This window comes from Mytilus edulis, chromosome 1 (assembly GCF_963676685.1).
Source record: "Mytilus edulis chromosome 1, xbMytEdul2.2, whole genome shotgun sequence".
In the NCBI taxonomy this organism is placed as follows: domain Eukaryota; kingdom Metazoa; phylum Mollusca; class Bivalvia; order Mytilida; family Mytilidae; genus Mytilus; species Mytilus edulis.
The window spans coordinates 58,278,298-58,297,943 of record NC_092344.1 but is presented as its reverse complement, the minus strand read 5'-3'; the positions used below and the strand labels follow the sequence as shown (position 1 = coordinate 58,297,943).

At 31.5% G+C, this 19,646-nt stretch overlaps 1 protein-coding gene and 1 long non-coding RNA gene across 2 annotated transcripts in view; both read right to left on the bottom strand.

Moving 5' to 3' along the window:
- The window catches only part of LOC139485827 (uncharacterized), a 971,519-nt gene that overhangs the window by 78,410 nt on the left and 873,463 nt on the right, over window positions 1-19,646 (bottom strand). The window lies entirely within an intron of this gene.
- Window positions 1-19,646, bottom strand: part of LOC139485688 (universal stress protein YxiE-like) — a 47,437-nt gene that overhangs the window by 4,043 nt on the left and 23,748 nt on the right. Inside the window, exon 2 of the mRNA XM_071270331.1 lies at window positions 975-1,070. Coding sequence (XP_071126432.1) covers window positions 975-1,070 — 96 coding nt within the window. The remainder of the gene's footprint in view (window positions 1-974; window positions 1,071-19,646) is intronic.

Below are 19,646 nucleotides of genomic sequence, written 5' to 3'. Positions count from 1 at the left end.
TAAAAAAAAAAGAATTAATTGATTAAAAAAAAGAGAAAAATAATCAATGAAAATAAAAAAAATATATATATCGTTTTATTAATATTAATTTACTACATGTCTCTGAATAAATCAAGTCTTGGTGAAATGTTACATGTTTTTTCCCCGAGACACACATTAGCCGTTTGTCCGTGAGAATGTTCAGATTGTTCTCAGATTGATATTTTTCATCATTATACGATATTAAGCAAACAAAAACAAATAAATTATTCTCTGCAATGTCAAACTTTACTTTTCCTTTTATTTAAATTATACCGATTGTTTTCTTCTTTGAATTGTTTTACATTTATCATTTCAGGGCATTTTATAGCCGACTTTTGCGGTATGAGCTTGTTTCGTTATTTGAGACCATACGATGACATATAGTTGATAAATTCTGTGTGACTGGGTCTCTTGTAGAGAGTTGTCACATTCGCAATCAAACCACATCATCCTTTCTTTAATAGTTTCGCAAATTGTACGGTCTTAATTACATGTAAATGGGGAGGTTTTCCTACAATGCTTTTTTTCATACTGAAAGAATAATAACAGCAACCACAGAATAGCCGAACTGACTGTTGATGACATACACTTTATCTAACATATTCTAAGACATATGGCATATTGTCCATTTTGTTTAATTAACACGTGTCAAATATAGATTTGACTGAAAGCAGATACTACATTGAGACCATATCCTAACGACCATCATCCGACCCAAATAACACATCCCGAGGTGATATGCGATAAAAGGTGTGAATACTATATTTCAAGGTCCTAATATCTGAACAAACCAAAGACAAGAAAAGTTGTTAATGAATTTTATTTTAGAAGTCTTTCCAAAAAATATCAGCTTTACCATTTTTTTATACACAGTTTTTAATAAACCAGAACAACCTCTAAAAATGTGGCTGACGGGGTTAACGCTGTTTTAATGATTCATGATTTTAACTTACAATGATATAGTTCAGAAGAGGAAAGCAATTCGTTCATCTCTACACTATATACCAATATGACGTAGTCATCTGTTTTGTGAACGTTCTTGGCATACCCTAAAATAACAATCATTACATGTTATGGCTTTAATTTAACCATTATTGAAAAAAGTCATACTAGAATATAACCATTGTATAAACTAGCAAACTAAAATGAAATAATGTAGCATAATGATAATTTAGCATGCAAACCGTGTTAACGAAGAATGTTTATCTCGTGATTACATCGGTTTTATCTTGCACAAATTCTATACTACATCGCTGAGAACAGTTTTAGTTTTGCAATGATGTTTTATCAATAGTAATGCATTATTACCATGCGTGTCGTATTTGTATAAGTCCAGAGATAATTGGCATATCTATTCATGTCAATTATTCATAACAGGCATTGACGTTGATATCTTTTGGTAAAGGAAGTGTTGTTTCGGACAGGAAATTGGTTTTTCATCTGTACTATTGTAGAAATAGAGCAAACAAAATCGAACGATTGAGGGTTATTGTCAATCAGAATCTTCAAATTTAAAAAAGCAACGTCAGAAGGGCTTTGTCATTAGTATTGTTTTAAACATACAACACTTAAAAAAAATTATAGGGACAACTTTTTTTCAAACAATGTTGTTTTTAAATTTTTAAACGATTTTTCGAAATTACAAAATCAAACAATTTCTACAACAAACAGTACCCACCCATGCCGCCTTACAGACGAAGAATGCTGGGTTCTTTAAATCTTAGATGACATTTTACATGCTATTTACAGTTAAATGATTTGTAATGGTGTTCCTTCTTTTATTTGTATATTTTTTCCTTCCTTTTGTCATACCTTTTGATAAAACTCGAAATTAAAAATGTACTATCCAAAAGTGTAGTACAGGGAATGAAAAACAAATCATAGGTCACAAAATAATTTAAAAAAATGCAATTCAGAACAGGACATTACATGGTTTGTAAAAAAGCAAAGAAAGGTCCTGTGATGTACAGCAAAATGATTCTCCGAATTTCTTAGACTCATCATTATAAATGTGGTTCGTGCTATGCATGAAGTACAATGTAAGAAATGGTGAGTTACTCTTATTAAAAGTATATTTGCTTTTTACCAAGTAGGAAGAAATAACCACTTTCAAAGGGGAAATCTGAATCAATAACTTGTTTTTATGCGCTCTTAAACAAAGTCTAACACTTTTTAATACTGGAACATATGGAATTTTTCAATCCTACTAGTGTACATGCAAATAAACTCATCATAGATACCAGGATTAAATTTTGTACTTACGCAAGACGCGCGTTTTGTCTACAAAAGACTCATCAGTGACGCTCGAATCCAAAAAAGATAAAAAGGCCAAATAAAGAACGAAGTTGAAGAGCATAGGTGACAAAAATTCCTGAACGTTTTGCCAAATACAGCTAAGGTAATCTATTCCTGAGGCAGAAAAGCCTTAGTATTTCAAAAATTCAAAAGTTTTGTAAACAGTTAATTTATAAAAATGACCATATCAATGATAATTCATGCCAGAAGTGCTGACTACTGAACTGGTGATACCATCGGGGAATTAAAACTCCACCAGCAGTGGCATCGACCCAGTGAGTGTAAATAAACTCAGCATAGATACCAGGTGTAAATTTTGTACTTATATGTACGCCAGACGCGCGTTATATTTACAAAAGAGTCATCAGTGACGCTCGAATCCAAAAAAGTTTAAAAGGCCAAATGAAGTACGAAGTTGAAGAGAATTGGTGATCAAACTTCCTAAACGTTTTGCCAAATACAGTACTTAAAAGCACTTAACAGTAATACTGTACAACATTGAAGCACACAAATAAGCACACGTACATTTTACATTGTAACATCTCTAAGGCTTCTGTTTTTGTTTCAAATTGCAAGATTAAAGGTCCTGTAAGACCTGTTTTTACGAATGAATATCAATGGGCCTGCACTGACGGATTATTTGATATCTAATTGAACGACTATAGTAATATAACATAGTCATATTTTCTATGTTTTATGCCTGGTCAGTCCAATATTGGAAGTGTTGAATTACATATTGCAATTTAAGTAAGTTCAGTATATAACATGATAATTGTGAACATAAAATAGAGAGTAAAATAAAATGAGTTGCTTTCGTGCTTCTTATATTTGTTTGTTTGAAAACCGTAGCTGAAGCAAGTGTGAGTTCTATCATCAGATTCTATTGACTTTTGTGCTGGACCAACTAATTTTATTAACTTACAATCAATATGACACAAAATGATATTCATAAATGCTTCATATGTAATTTATAATTCATGTCAGGAAGTCATTTTTCAAGGAAAACATACAGAGGAGACAACAAAGAAAATTGTAGAATATCTCATACATATTGATAATGTATAAACTAATTTGCACTGCATATTAAACTAGATTAGAAACTATTCTCCACGTCAAAAACCTTATAGTTGAATGGGGTCATAAATACATATATAAACGCAATCGTCGATAACGAAAAAGCAGTTTCCTCGTCGATTCTTTTTAATATTTGCGAAGTGTAAAACTCGATGCTTATTAGTTTTTAAGTTTAAAAAACGTTAATGTTAGATTGATTTTAATATCTCTGATAAAAAGAGAGGGTGCTACTAAGTAAAGGCTTATTTAAAAAAACATTGCTAGTGAAAAATAGATTTGTTGCATGTAATGTAATGTTTAACCAATAAAACTGAAATCAAATGCATGCTATTTTTCATACGTCTAATGTATTTCTTTTTGTATTAAATACCGCTACATTGACAACACTTAAGGGAACTCTACCAGCACAAAACATAAGAGGCGTTGGTGCAGCAGCTCTTTATTTATCTTTTTTTGTATTAGTTAAAATTAAGAATAATGAAAAAAAGTAAATATAAATTCAGACGTTACAAGAATATGGCATGAGACTATTAAGACTAGTTATATAAGCAACAATGTATAATAAAAATTGTGCCTGTATCTTATACTTTAGTATGGAGAATAATTCATTCATGTCAATATTATATTTGTTAAATATAAAGTTAAAACATGGGTTTATTTGCTATCAGCATCGATTTCTTGAAGACAAAGTAAAATTTAGCATGCTCTTGTGTATAATCATGAGTTAAACTAAACAAAAACCATTATTGTCAGACAATTATTACTAGTAGCTGGAAAAAAGAAAATAAGTCTTCTTTAAAATTTTGGCTTTTAGAAATCTGTTTATTTTAAAACATCATGACAAAAATTTGACCAAATGTTGTTGTAAGTTTTCATAGAAATGATGAAATATATTGTTATTCTTTTAAGGAATTTTCAAATTAAAAATGACAGTCCATGTGCAAACTGTCGACTGATAATGCACCAAAGATAAACCATCTCATATGATATATAAGATAGACCACATCAGTATTAAATTCACACAGTAAACGTTGATTTGTGCAGCGAATGAGGAACGTCGGCACAAGAACATAATCAAAAGGCTTTTTATCAGAATAATTATGTATCAATATTTGATATTATCAGACACTGCTGTGATATTTTTATTTACACGAAGAAATTCTCTCGAGGTCACATGCAATAATTATTTCTTTCATGTGCAATAAGTATCATACGTAGAATAGAAAAGGTTTCCTATAAAATCCTTTCCAATTCCTGGTATCTATGATGAGTTTATTTCCAATTAATTCTCTTGAAATTAAATTCCCGAACTTTAGCCTATGTACAAAATGTAATCTTTATTACATGGAACTTATCGCAAATAGGATTAAAAGTAAATTTGCATTGTATTTGGATCAATAACATTGAAAAATAAGGAACGAATATTCTCTGCTGTAGATATTATTATCAAAAGTACACTTAAACAAACATTACATTCTTTGACGTCCCTTGAATATCTTTTGCTAATCAGGTATTGGTTCTGAGTGTCAATTGACTATAAAAAAAACTAGTGTCTATTGTATCATTACGCTCCCGTAGATAACTCGTGTATCTATTTATGTCAATATGTCATGAACGATATTTCACTGATGTTTTTTTAAGATATTTTATCAGACACGTATCTCATGCTGACCATTATTATCTAAGAATATAGTACTCTTTAGTATTCCGTAAGTCAGAAGTTATATATTAATCTGTAACCAACGTTCTCTTCACAGAGTTATTTTAAACTGCATATGGTTATATAACATGTATGACAAACAAAATCGTGTTGTACAATCATTGCGTCTGTTATTTTGGGGAGATGTGTTTATATACACTAAACAGACACAATAACCAACATATATCTTTTGGGCAACCTATTCTTTATCAAAATATAGGTGTCTGTACAATAATTTATGCTCAAAGTCGACCGAGTCTTCATAACTTGTCAATATGTTTAATGGATACAGTTATAGATATACAATTCAAAAGTTCTCTTCACAATGAAAAACATAAAAGTATTATATAAGGCAACTACTTGGGGGGGGGGGGGGGGGGGGGGTTCTTGCATTGGAATGTCATATACATTTGTGAATTGGTTAAACTAGTCATCCTTCCCCTGTATGTCCCGGTTTGTGGATTAACAACAGCGTATATTAAAGGAAATAAATACATTTAAAATAAGAAGAAGATCAAGTTCTTAACTTAAAACTATAAATGATATGATAGACTACAAAAAAGTAAACAATTATTCTTATGTGCGAAACGTAGATATGGTAAATATTTGCAGAACCCATATTGATAAAAATTCTAATAATTCTTATTCATTGCTGTACTAATGATTTACACTAACACATGAACGCGAAAACATTAGATTATGATTTTTAAATTATTATGATTGATTATACTCGTAGGTAATTTTCAGAATCTAGAACTGTTGTACTAAGCAAAAACAGTATAATAGTCCAAGTCAGAATGTAATACATAATTAGAGAACAGTATTGTTTATATAATTGTTTAACATTTATCTAAATTCATTGCTAGCGTTAATCTTTTCCAGTTTTTATTTTAAGCAATATATATCCTGAATTATACTTTTGAAAAAGAAAAGAAATGAAAGAAATCCTTAAATGTGCTGAAATACGTACAAGAGACTATATATAATACATCATTAGTTACCTGGTGAACAAAATAACATGTCTTAATACATAATAAAAGTGCACACTGGAACTTTAACTGAAACGCTTACATGTGTTTTAAATATTTCTAAAATGGTTCAATTCCAGCTTGAACAAATTATAAATGCCTTCAATTATTACGCTAGGAAAGTATATTTTATATACATGAGTCATGGGGTTTTCAATTTGTTTTCACCTTAAGATTTTTGTTTTAATATCCCTTTCGTATAATCTTCCTCTCTCTTAAGCACTAACTAACTTTCGAACTAAATATATGTATACAATATAAGGTCCATGTCAGAAAAATATTTTTTTTTTGTATAAGACTGAGACACTGGGGATAGGGCAAGGTTTTACTGAGCCATTCCCCAGTTTTGCGCCGAGTACAACAAAAGTAGATATTTTTCTGACATTAACCGAATATTGCTTTTATACTGCAACTTGAATAAATGAATTGATAGCTATTTAGCTATTTAAATTGTAGTATTAATATGATTTATAAGACGAGTGATAGCTAGTTTGAAATCTATATATGAGCAATTATTATGAGCAGCGTAATTGTTTCATAGTTCAAGATATAAACACAAAAACAAAAGAATGAATAATCACGGTTTTTTATATTATAGGTCCTCTGTCAAATGTAAATATTTTTTTTAACCCGAAACTTGTTTTCGATTTTTTTACTTATAATTGTAATTAATCACAAACAAACACAGATGACTATCAATATTTTTTTTTCTCACTTATTTTTTGCAAACTGATAATCATTATTATACACTGAAATAAACTCATCATAGATACCAGGATTACAATTTTATATTTACACCAGACGCGCGTTTCGTCTACAAAAGACTCATTAGTGACGCTCGAATTAGAAAATGTTTAAAAGGCCAAATATCTATAGAGTACGAAGTTGAAGAGCATTGAGGACCAAAAATTCCTAAAAATTTGCCAAATACAGCTAAGATAATCTATTCCTGAGGTAGAAAAGCCTTAGTTTTTCAAAAATTCTAAGTTTTGGTAACAGTTGATTTATAATTATGAACATATCAATGATAACTCAAGTCAACACAGAAGTGCTGACTACTAATATAGGCTGGTGATAGCCTCGGGGAAATAAATATCCACCAGCAGTGGCATCGACCCAGTGGTTGCATATAAACTCATCATAGATACCAGGATTAAAATTTTATATTTACGCCAGACGTGCGTTTCGTCTACAAAAGACTCATCAGTGACGCTCGAATTAAAAAATGTTTAAGAGGCCAAATAGCTATAGATTACGAAGTTGAAGAGCATTGAGGACCAAAAATTCCTAAAATGAACTCTTGTTATTGCATCTTTATCTGGAATTGTCACACCTCTTATGATAAGATACAAATGCGACATTTAACAGTTCTTATCTTTAATAATCCTTTTTACAGTTTTTATCAAATGAAGTCACAATATTCTACATAAATTTAAGGGTACAAACACTAGTAACCCGAATTTAACTTGATCGGACAAAAACGTGTTAACGCTATTTAAATGAGATTGATCGTTATTTGATAAAGATTGACAAAAATTAAAAATTATATTTAATTCATTTCAATTCATATCAATTCATTTTAACGCCAGTCAAATAGATTTGTCTGCAGTCGATCAATTGAAATCAAGTCAGTGGTTAGTTGCGTCAAACTAATAGGCCACGCCCCTGTTAAGCTATTTCAAACATGCATTAATTCGTTTTAAACATGAATGAGACCCGGGCTTTTTACAGGTAAATCACTCAAGCAAAACGACCTCGATGTATCTATCGTTTGGGCAGAATCAATTTGCGCCAATTGCAGTTTTTTGTTTCAAACTTTAAATGCGTACAGTCTTAGTAAAGTCGCATGTTTCACAATTTAATCAAGCGAATGAATAATAGGCCGCCCGAATAACACACGTGACATGTTCATATATAAGGAATTAAAATAAAAACATTAAAATATATATGCACACGCGGTTTAAAAATGCAAAACTTGTGAATCTGTTGAAAATAAAATAGTTAGATATATAACATGATTTTGATTTGCTCAAATGCACTAGATCTTTATCGCATATATACATGTGTTTCAAAAATTGCCAAGTTCTATGAAAACTCGTGGCATGTAAGTTACGTGTGGTCCTTTGCAACTATTTACAAAACTTTATGTATTCCTGTATATTTACCGTTTCTCTTTTTTCTGTTTTACTATAATAATTCTTTATTCCGTAAGAAAATATACAGCTCATAGGATCAAATACATACACAAATTATACAGTTTACTATATTGTACTCGTATGTAAATGTAGACACGGAAAACTACACAGAAATTATTTATTGTGTACATAATTTAAATCGATGTATTTCATATTTTCGGTATTGACTGTAAAAAGTGCTTGAGTGCAGTATGAGTGAAATACAGAATTAACTCTACCTTTTTTATATTTCTTTATTTGAGAGGTAAGCTGCTGGCCAAGTTTCACTTATTCTGTCGCAAATCATTTACTTCAATAACCAATCAATTGTCAATTGTATACATGAAATATTTCTCACTGAACGTTATGTTTGCAATCGATGACCAAATACAAATCTACAGTATTTATATGAAAGAGACTTAATAATATATTTTTTTTATTATTATTCTACATATATTTGAAGGATCGAAATAATCATTTCTACAAATGGATGTTATTTAAAGACTTGTTGAAATTTTACAATTATCAAGTGCATCCATGAAATTTTTATCGACGCACCAACCTTTTCCCTTTCATCGTGCATATCTCATTTTCCGATTCACTTAAGGTTTCTAACGATATTATTACTTGTTCATTGCATTCTAAAATTAAAATCCTACACAAATTGCAAAAAAAGTTATTCTCCGGCTAGACTGCGTAAAAGATAAATATTGCTTTGTTTGTGTATACACAATGTTTTGAAGGCCGATATCCAGCTTGGCTAAAAAAGAATAACTTTGCGCCACAAGTTAATTACGCGAATTCTTTTTTTTTTATCACTTTATCATAAAAACTGCAACATTCATTTGCGCCAATAAAACACTCATTTAATTGTGCAAATATTATAGACTTGTTTCAAATGTTTCTTCTTAGAGCACTGAGGAGGTCCTTTTCGGTATTTACATGTAGGTTCAGAATTCGCAAACTGAAAGGGCCTCCTTAGTGCACTTAGACTGACAAAAAAGTGCACTAGGGACCTGGTGGAAAGACAGAATTGACACAAAAAACATGGCATACGGAAGGAGAAGTACATAATTTCGAATTTTAGTAATTATAAAGTTATTTAACAGTTGAAATAAGTATTATAATGTTACATGTACGTGTAAATATGTTAATAGTTTGGGCAATAGTTTCGAGGTAAATATGACACAATTAATAAAATTGAGAATGGAAATGGGGAATGTGTCAAGTTCCATTTATTGGCGCAATTAATATTATAAAACAGAAGAGATGAGCGCTATTCAAACGTTTACAATATGACAAATTACACCTAACCGTTTTCACAAATCAGTAATTTTTTCGCCCGGGGATATACACCTGCCAGTAATCTACCTTCAGTAACTTTACAATACCCAGCCGTGTCATTTCCGTATATTGTACATGTAGATATCACGTGTTATACATGTATATACACCAGAAATACCCATTCAAGTGATTTTTTATTTCAGAAGAGCTTCATATCGGGTACATCATGTACATAAACATAAAATTACAATAATATGAAGAAAAAAAATGTTGTTTTAGTAAATGCACCTAGGTATGTATTTGTACACTTATGTTAATTCGTTATTTCATGTATCTTTTTTTTTTGCTTCAATTACTTTTTTGTATCTTATTGACTTATTCGTAAATCGAAAAAAACGCACAAATCTGAAATGAATCGTAAGCATGGCATTGAACATGTTGAATGATTTCTCTAACTCAAAACTAGTTATACATGTACATGTAGATGCCTCTGAAATTATATTTTTTTCGTTGGGTTGCTTGTCCATTAATTGACGTTTACGCTATATTCTTATGTTCGGTATTTGTGAAAACCGCTCATCTATCAATTTTGCAAGAAATATAATACTTGTAAGTCATGAACATTGAAGTTTAACTTGCTATCATTTTTTCGTATACGCACAAACATAAAATAAAATGAAACACCTTAAGCTGGGGTCACACATTCACGATTTTTACTACCGTCCTCGACAGGACCATTCCCGATTAAAATTTATCAAAAGTCTGATCAAGATCCTGTGAATCGTGGATGGAAATTCAAACTTAAATCAAAATTTGTAAAAAAAAATAATTTGATCGCGACAAACAATCAGATAGTGTTCAGGAAGCGACGATATTCAACCGTTTCTAAGCGAATTAGTACCGACAATCCCGTTCTGAATCCGCTTCTAACCCGATTTGTATTTTTCGCCAGGTAAAATTCGACCGAGTATGTCACGACTTCGTCCCGACTCTACCGAACGTAATCCGACAGGGATCAGACAGTGACCAGACAGTGAACCGACGCTGACGGAAGATATCCGTTAGAAAACTCTCGGCATATTCGGGATGATCAGGTACTGACGGAACGTAATCCTATCACGGTCCGCTCTATCGCATTGCAAACGGCTTTGTCTGGTCTCAGTCGTATTGTATTCTGTAATTATCGGGACTCTGACGTGGGTATCATTGATTAATTTCGTATTAATAACGGGACTGTTTCGGAACGGTTTCGGCAAAAAACGGTTCGCAATCGACAAGATCTGGATGCAATCTGGACTCAATCGGCAGAAAAACAAATATGAAAAATTACTCCAGATCATTCCCGTTCCACAAGACACCGTCCAGAATACACAAGACATTGTTCGGAATTCGATCCGATACAGCAGAATCTGTCACGACATAGCCACGATTGTAATCCGACTAGACAAAATCGGCTGAGTTGTCCCGAATGTTACGGGACGCACCTAACTGTCGGGGTGCTTTGCCGAACTATTCGGACCCTTCCCGACGCGTAAGAATCTGTTACGAACTAACACGACTGTGTTCAGACAATGATAGGACATTCCAGATAATTGAGGATACTAATCCGACTTTTTCACTTTTCGTGTCGTATTGCTGTCTGATCTCAAACGGGAGCAATAATCGGCAATGTGTGAACCCCGCATTAAAGCGGTTTAAATTATGCAATGCATTTTGAAAATTTAGTTTTAAAAAACCGGTTATTTTTGTTTCATACTTTTTCTATCCTATTTCTTAAAAATTAGGACACGTGTCACTGGTTAATATAGAATACAATTAACGGTACGAATTTTCTTGTACCAGATGCGCATTTCGAAAATACATGTCTCTTCAGTGATTAGAATTTGAGCTGTTTTATAAGTATATATGATGGTGCCTCGTTTTAAGGGATTGGAATTCTTTAAAATAAATTTATCTATTCATCCATAATTATTTTTTTGTTAAAATACACTATAATTTCACTTTTTTTTAAATGACAACTTGTAATTACCGGAAGATTTGCAGATATTGACCCCCGTGCGTTTGGATTAGCATTAAAATGTTCCTGTATTTTTATAAGAAATACGTTATAACACAATTTGGACTTGTACACGTATATATATGCATCTATAAGTCCAAGCATGTGCATACAATAATGCATGTATGTATACGCATGAGTTTCTCGCTACATTGAAGACCCGTAATATAGGCCGTCCTCTTTTGTCTGCTCTATAGTCGGGTTTTTGTCTCTTTTACACATTCCCCATTTCCATTCTTAATTTTGTAATATACGACGGTATATTGGGGAGCGTCTAAACACCACCTAGGCCTCTTTGGTGCACTAAGCTCAAGAAAGTGCACTAAGCCTATGATGGGATGGTGCTATGAATGTAAAAAAGATACCATCGGACGCTGTTTTTCATGAAGATAATGTATCTGATTTTTTAGTCATTAGAAATTGTAGTTAAGCCGTAATTTTGATTTTTTCTGTCATCAAAGGTTTTGTCCGACGACACGTGCCAGTAATTAACCAGGTAATAAAAACACTGATCCATGCAGAAATAAAGAAACATAACAAATACACGGCTTCCACCTTTTTGTTTGCCGTGTTATATAATTGTTTGTTTTTGTAGGAATTAAAACAAAACTTTGTATTTCTTTCTTTCTTGTGTGTATTTTTTTATAGGTTAATTATTTTGACTTTATGATACTTTTTTTGGGGTTTTTAGTCAAACTTCATTGTAATTCGAAGTTGATGATTTTTGTAAAACGATTGTTTTAGGTGGTGTTTGTTTCGTCGTATTTGTAAAATTGTATGAAAGATTGGTTTGTCCTATAATAGAATACGGAGCAGGTATATGGGGTCAAAAACATATTCCTGTATTAACTCTATACATAAAAGGGCTTGTAGATTTTTTTCTCGGAGTACGAAAATATGCACCAAATGCTGCAGTTACGAGAGACTTAGGAATATCACCTATTTTGATATAAACAGTGGAAAAGTATTATTCGTTTGTGGTGTAGATTGACTAACATGAGCTCAAATCGGTTAAATGCACACAAGTGGGCTGATAGTGTGAGTATTAAGCATAAGTGTGTTAAAAACTGGATTTTCTTAGAAAAAAAACCTTCTAGCTAAATTCAAGTCATTTATCGTGTCCTGAAAATATGGACACTAACTTTGTAATTTTTTTATGTCAAAATTGTTCCTGTAACAAATACCATGTACATGTACATATATGAGGCTATGAAAGTAAATAAATGGAGTTTACAGAAATAAAGATGATAATGGGATAAGCACTTTTAATTACAGAATAAAGAGATGAAAATATAAAGAATAGATTAAATGATTCATGGTTGCTTAACGACCAGTTACAAATATTACATTCTACCCCTCCATGTTTTTGTCCATCTGATGAGTTAAGCCTATTTAAACTGATTCTTATAGTTCGTTTTAATGTTGTACATGTACTTTTATGCTACTGACCGAGACTAGGGAGAGGATAGGGAGCCCGCTAACAATTTTAACCCCGCCACATCATTTATGTATGTGCCTGTCCCAAGTCATGAGCCTGCAATTCAGTAGTTGTCGTTTGTTTATGTGTTACATATTTATTTTTCGTTCATTTTTTTTTTGTTATATAAATAAGGCGGTTAGTTTTCTTGTTTGAATTGTTTTACATTGTCATATCGGGGTCTTTTATAGCTGACCATGCGGATTTGGCATTGCTCATTGTTGAAGGCCGTACGGTGACCGATATTTGTTAATGTCTCTGTCATTTTGGTCTCTTGTGGACTGTTGTCTAATTGGAAATCATACCACACCACATCTTCTTTTTCATATTCCTGTGCTTTTAAAATGCCCATTATAGACATATCATGCTACACTACATTAAGCTTAACATTTTAATTTAACAATTTATATATTTATTCAATAACGACAATGTCGCTGCAATAGGTGCCAAAAACATCAACAATATTTTATTGAAAAGAAACGGCATTTTATTTCACTTGTTCTTAAAGAAAAAGATGTTTAATTTCATTTAGTATACGGACACTGGAAATTTTTCAATTTAAATGAGTAAAAATTTGTTTATATTTATATATTGTGTCTTATACGTCTCTCATTTATCTTTTAAAGATTGATGCATACAACACAAATGTTTAAATGTTTTGTTCAGTTCTGTGATTCTCATTTTATGTTTGTATGTGGTGAGACTTTGAAACAATAATAATGATAAAATATTGAATCTAAAAATATTCAGAAACTATACACTTTTCTTAAATTTATACTTGAGTCAGAAAATTAAAACCAGCAGTGTCAAAAATATTTTTTTAAGCTGACAAATATTTTACACTCAGCGGCATTCAATATCATTGACATACTATATAGCACTAATCGCATTATACATGTACATATATTTTGGAAATCTTATCAGTAATCTCTCTATTGAAGATGTTGAAATCTATGTATTATAATTATACGCTTATTAGGCAAATTCATATTCTACAAAGATATTATCAATCATTTTAGTTTTGATAAATACCATTACAAATAACATATTTGTCTCAGTCTCCTGTGTGAGGATATTCGATTGATATAAAACAATAAACAATTTAAGGTCGTCAGGTAAATGTGGATTACGGATTAAGATGTTAGATGTCAAACTTGAATTAACAAACTGAGGTGAATTTAACCCGAATATGTAGTTTCTCTTCAACAGTGTTTTAATTCCAAGTTCCTTATTTTCATTTAAACTAAATCAATTATTATATAGAATGAAAGAAAGATTCGGAACTAAAGATAGTCACAATTAAAAATATGTATTTTGAAAAAAAGACAAAAACCGCCAGATCATATCTGATTTAAATCCAGGAAATTAGTATGGCGTTTATTATCACTGGACTATATATATATAGTATATATTTGTTTAGGGGTCAGCTGAAGGACGCCTCCGGGTGCGGGAATTTCTCGCTACATTGAAGACCTGTTGGTGACCTTCTGCTCAATGTTGGTTTTTTTCTTTGGTCGGGTTGTTATCTCTTTGACACATTCCCCATGTCCATTCTCTATATTACAATGGTACGTAAATTCAGCGGATTTTATCCGAAAAGACGGATTTTTCTACATGTTCTACAAAAAATTTGTACAACTATTGAATATTGTAAATGTTTAATGCATAAATGTCCAGATCTAGATCGAGCTTGCTTTGCTTCGTCGAAAGTACGAATATAGAAAAATCACAGATTTATATTACAACTAAATGGTCCTAGAACAGTTGCAGAAATCATCAGAATTTGTTTATTGTTAGTTATTTGTACATGTATAACTATAATGCGAACCCGAAGTTGTGAAATAGCAACTAAGCGTGAATTCTTTGGAAAAGCGACGGTTCTATGAAAACCTATTGTCAATTTCAAGTTCTGTTTCGACATCAGTATAATATATGTCACTGGACGTTAAAATTTAATCCTTTATTTCGTTTTCGTCTTCGTCAAATAGTGCTGTTGGTTTCTGCCGAAAAAAATCTTTCAAAAAGTTGTAACCTTTGTAACTTTTTCAGATAATTTGACCACATGACAAGAAATTATACAATAAACATTGGTCACGCACGATAGATTCTGATGTAAGACACGTACCGTTACAATACCCAGTTTACACGCATCAGCGCACACAGGTTTGTCGAATAGGCCAGTTGATTGGAGAAAAGTTACCAAAAACCACGCATACCTTTAACTATTATCCAATCAAACGCCATTGACATAAACCTAAATAATGCATGGGTAATATTACAGAGATTTTGAAAAAAAGTTGAGACTCTAAATTCTAACTTAAAAGTATAGATTAATGCTCGTAATGCATTTTCGCAATTTAATTAAATTTTAAACATACTTTCACCTTTCTAGTGAGGAAAACATACAAATTTAAAACAATTGCAAATTACAACTATTTTAAATTATAATGCACAGCAAGGACGTATATTAGTTATCCGTCCGTCTGCACTGTTTGTGATAAATGGGTGTCAAAATGTATTAAACAAAAACCTAAAAACCAGTTTCAAGAAGAATTCTTTGCTTTTATTGCAGAATCGCATAAAACATAATGTTGTCGTATTTTCAAAAAGAATCATCAATTTGAAAACTACTTTTCCTTTTTACCTTTCTAAATTCATATATTACCATGATTACGCAGATATAGATGTGGTAGTTGCCGATTGAGTCTAGAAGGTGTCAGGATTTACACAGAGAAGAGAGAATATGCCGTCTCTGTGACTCAAACAACATTGATGACGAGTACCATTACATTATGAATTGTAAAACATTTAAACTATAGAAAAAGAAGGAAATGTTTAAGGAACTACTGTTAGTCAAACCCTTATATCTTTAAAGCTGTTCAACAGTTAAACTCATCAAATATTGTAATATTAGAAAAACTATGTAAAAGTTATAAATGTGAAAGTCAGTCCTCCAAGTTTATTTAATTGTATCGTTTACACATGCATGTAATAATTTTACCTTATAGTTATGTTTATGTATGTTATTGATAACTAGCAATTGAAGTTTTATGAGAAATAAAGTATTCGTATTCCTTTAAACCATAAATTACAGTACACGAAGACAGACTACGGGTAAAGTACAAGTGAATATATCACAAAGATCATCCGTACGCGTCCCTGTAAATGCAAAACTCTGGATTTTCTATGATAATTACCCGAGAGGTAATAAAAGATCTCGAAAAGACTTCAAAAGGTGTTTGCCAAAAATGAATTGAAATAAAAGATTTTTGTGTAGACGAGTTACAACATTGCATAAGCATGATTAGAAAATTTGAACAAAAAATGTAAGTGCACATCTTTCTAGTGGCGAAAAACACGCATATCGAGTTACGTAGACGAAAAAGAATAAGTACATTCATAATGATTATGATGTAAATTCACGAAATTATAAGGTTATAATTAGAAAACAATCTAAAACACGATTCGTCATTCCCCATTTTTATAGATTAAAACAGAATTATAATTTTAATTCTTCAATTAAATTCTGAAATTCAAAAGGAATGTTTCTGATACTTGACAGTTCAGCGAACACTATTACATGAAATGCACGATGATATTGACCGAAAACAAAGGTGAAAGATTCAAATTGTAAAATCAGCCGCTGAACGGTAGAATTTCTATCAATCATTCAACGATAAAAAAAAAAAAAAAAAAAGACTATTGAGTGTAAAAGTATGATAGAAATACTTTTAATTTATTGAAATGCCTGTTAAATTTTTCCAGTCATTGGTTACTAGTGATTGTCAATCCATATCGATATTTCATAGCACTTTTACAAATTCTGAAAAAAATAAAATAAAAATATAATATTCCCATGGGAAAATATATCTTCCCATGAGAAGAAATTTGTCCCGCACAGTGTTTAACTCCCAAAAAAGGGAGTCTAACCAGCAAAGAAATGCTTTATCATCTGTAGATTGATTTTTATATATGAAACGATGTGTATTGATTTTACTTGGTTCAATGTTCAGTGGCAAGTATTTTATATATGCGCAGGTCCTGAGACAGAAAATCCAATTACTCATTCACTTATGGTCTTCAAAAATAACGATTGTGGGATGACGGACAGGAAGACTTCAAACGTACGTAACAGTGGGAACTAGCTGTCAGAAACTTAAGTACTCTCAGATCCTTTCTTGCTATTGTCGTTTTGTTCTTCTGGTAAACAAGTGATTCTTTCATTGTTGAAGACTCTCTAGCGACTATAAAGATGAACAGGAATAAAACGCTGACCATTGATAATTTGTATTTTTGTTAAGCTCTGACTTTGTGTTCGATAAGGTTCCGTGGACTTTTACTCCATATTCCTTTATTTTCTATAAATGCGTCTGTCTTGACAGTAAGTTGACACGACTTAATACAAGTTAAACCCTTAAATGTAAGACACCAGATGAAAATACTCAAAAAGGAGAGCCAGTTTGGTATTCTGTAAGGTTAGAGTTCAATTTTTCATGAAGAAACGACTATATGTTTTCTGTATTCAGCAGAATCATATCTTCTAAACTATATTTTTTCGCACAATGTCTGGATATTGGTGGACATGCATCATTGCGAAACCAGACATTTACAAATGAAAATTAATACTTATACTATAGCCATTTAGTAGGAAAGTAAATGCACAAAAGACAAGTAAATCAGAAACATGCATGGATCACGCAAAATTACGCAAGGACGACACCAGAGTAATGGGAGTTTGCTTCTTGCAAGACATTCGCCGTGAAAACAATTTGATATGAAGACAAGCCTTTGTTTCAACTTTGTTTTAAAATTTCAAACATGAGGCTGTTACGGCCCAGGTCAATGTTCTTAAGCAACACACATTTTCCTTTCATTTTGCTGTAAGCTTTTTGATATAAATTTTTACATATTATAGACTATTATGATTCTTTTTTTTTCAATTTCAGTTAAACACTATATCTGATTTGCTTTTAAATAAATTTTTACATGTTTAAATGTCTTTTTCTTTTTCTTCATCTTTTTGAAACCCTGGTTTTGTATTACCACTGACCAGTTCAGTAAAGAAACAGCTGACTCATGTTTGCATAAATGTGTTTTTAACCAATCTAACATGCTATTATTTCCTTATTTTTTATTCCGTGTCTATAGATAGTCTTCATCGGGGAGGCAATATTTATTTTGTCTGTTGGTTGCTTGGCTAGCGTAAGCTAATCGATTTACCTCACATTTTGAAGTTGGATGGAGATTGTTTTTAAATAAATGCCGTACCTTTGTACTTTGGTTTCCTGTCGGATTTTTCTCAATTTTAAATTGGAAAGTTTTAACATTAGTTTTGCATAATTATTATTTTTGACTTGCAAATGAACGATTAATAAATCTATTCCCATGTGTGCTAGCGAAATGTCTTTAGTGTAATCTCGGAGTGTAATTTTTATTTCAACTTTTACGTTTGCACCAGGACGACCTAAAACACGAAAACTTTCTTTTTTTTAAGAATGACATTCGTTACTTCAAACAAAGATCGCTTTTATCTTCTTTTTTTTGCAGTAAAAGACCGGTTTCTTTAAAAAAATCTTTCATACAATCGACTGAACGAAGTATAAGCTTCGGGAAGGTCAAGGATTATAACATATTTTTCGTAATTCTGAAAAATTCAATGGTCGAATTAAAGCTTAATACCTACAAAAAAATCTCAATGAGCGAGAAGACTTTCATTTTAGTAATCTCTGGTGTATTTATGATGGCTTGGTTTGAAGCGAGAACAGACGAACTATGCTTACTAGTGCTGCATAAAAAACCATGAGGATATGGTTTGTCCTTTATTACAAATTTGACTCCAATAAGGATAATTTTTGTCTCATAGAAAAATCGGTATTTTTTACCGATAATTTATTTTTCGATTTTTATCGGATATACATTAATAGTTATTTTGAAAAATACAAACCGGATAATTATTTATTAAAGTTTCGTATGCATCATAAATCAAGCTCCGGCAACTTTTGACTTGTTCTAATATAAATAGTAATGATTTTCATCGGAGAAAAAGATAGATATTTTTGTCGTGATTGGAAGAATCGTAAAAGTGTTATTTTTCTAAATTCTGTTTGTTTAATCGGACATCGTAGAGTTTTACTTTGATTTCTTTTTGCCGAACTGGACTTCATATTGTGTATTGATTTGAAACATGAACGCGGACCTCGATGAGAACACCTGGATTGAAAGTTTGCAAACGTTCCGACCAATGAAATTCATTTTAATATGTAACGAGAGCACCTAGATGGAATATTTTATCTATACTACAATCAGTTTTAACTTAGAAATTTTCGCTCAAATATATAGGAAATAAAATTATATGAAAGCAACAATGCAGAATGTTTCTTTTCCATTTTATGTTTTTTTTTAACAATGTTTATGTTCATTTCAATTTGGTAAGTAGACTTATATATTAAATGCCCAAAACGTAAAGGTATGTTTTCTTTTAAAACATTAAAAAACGTAAGAGTATGCCGACAAATAGCCTGTCAAGGTCGTTCAACTT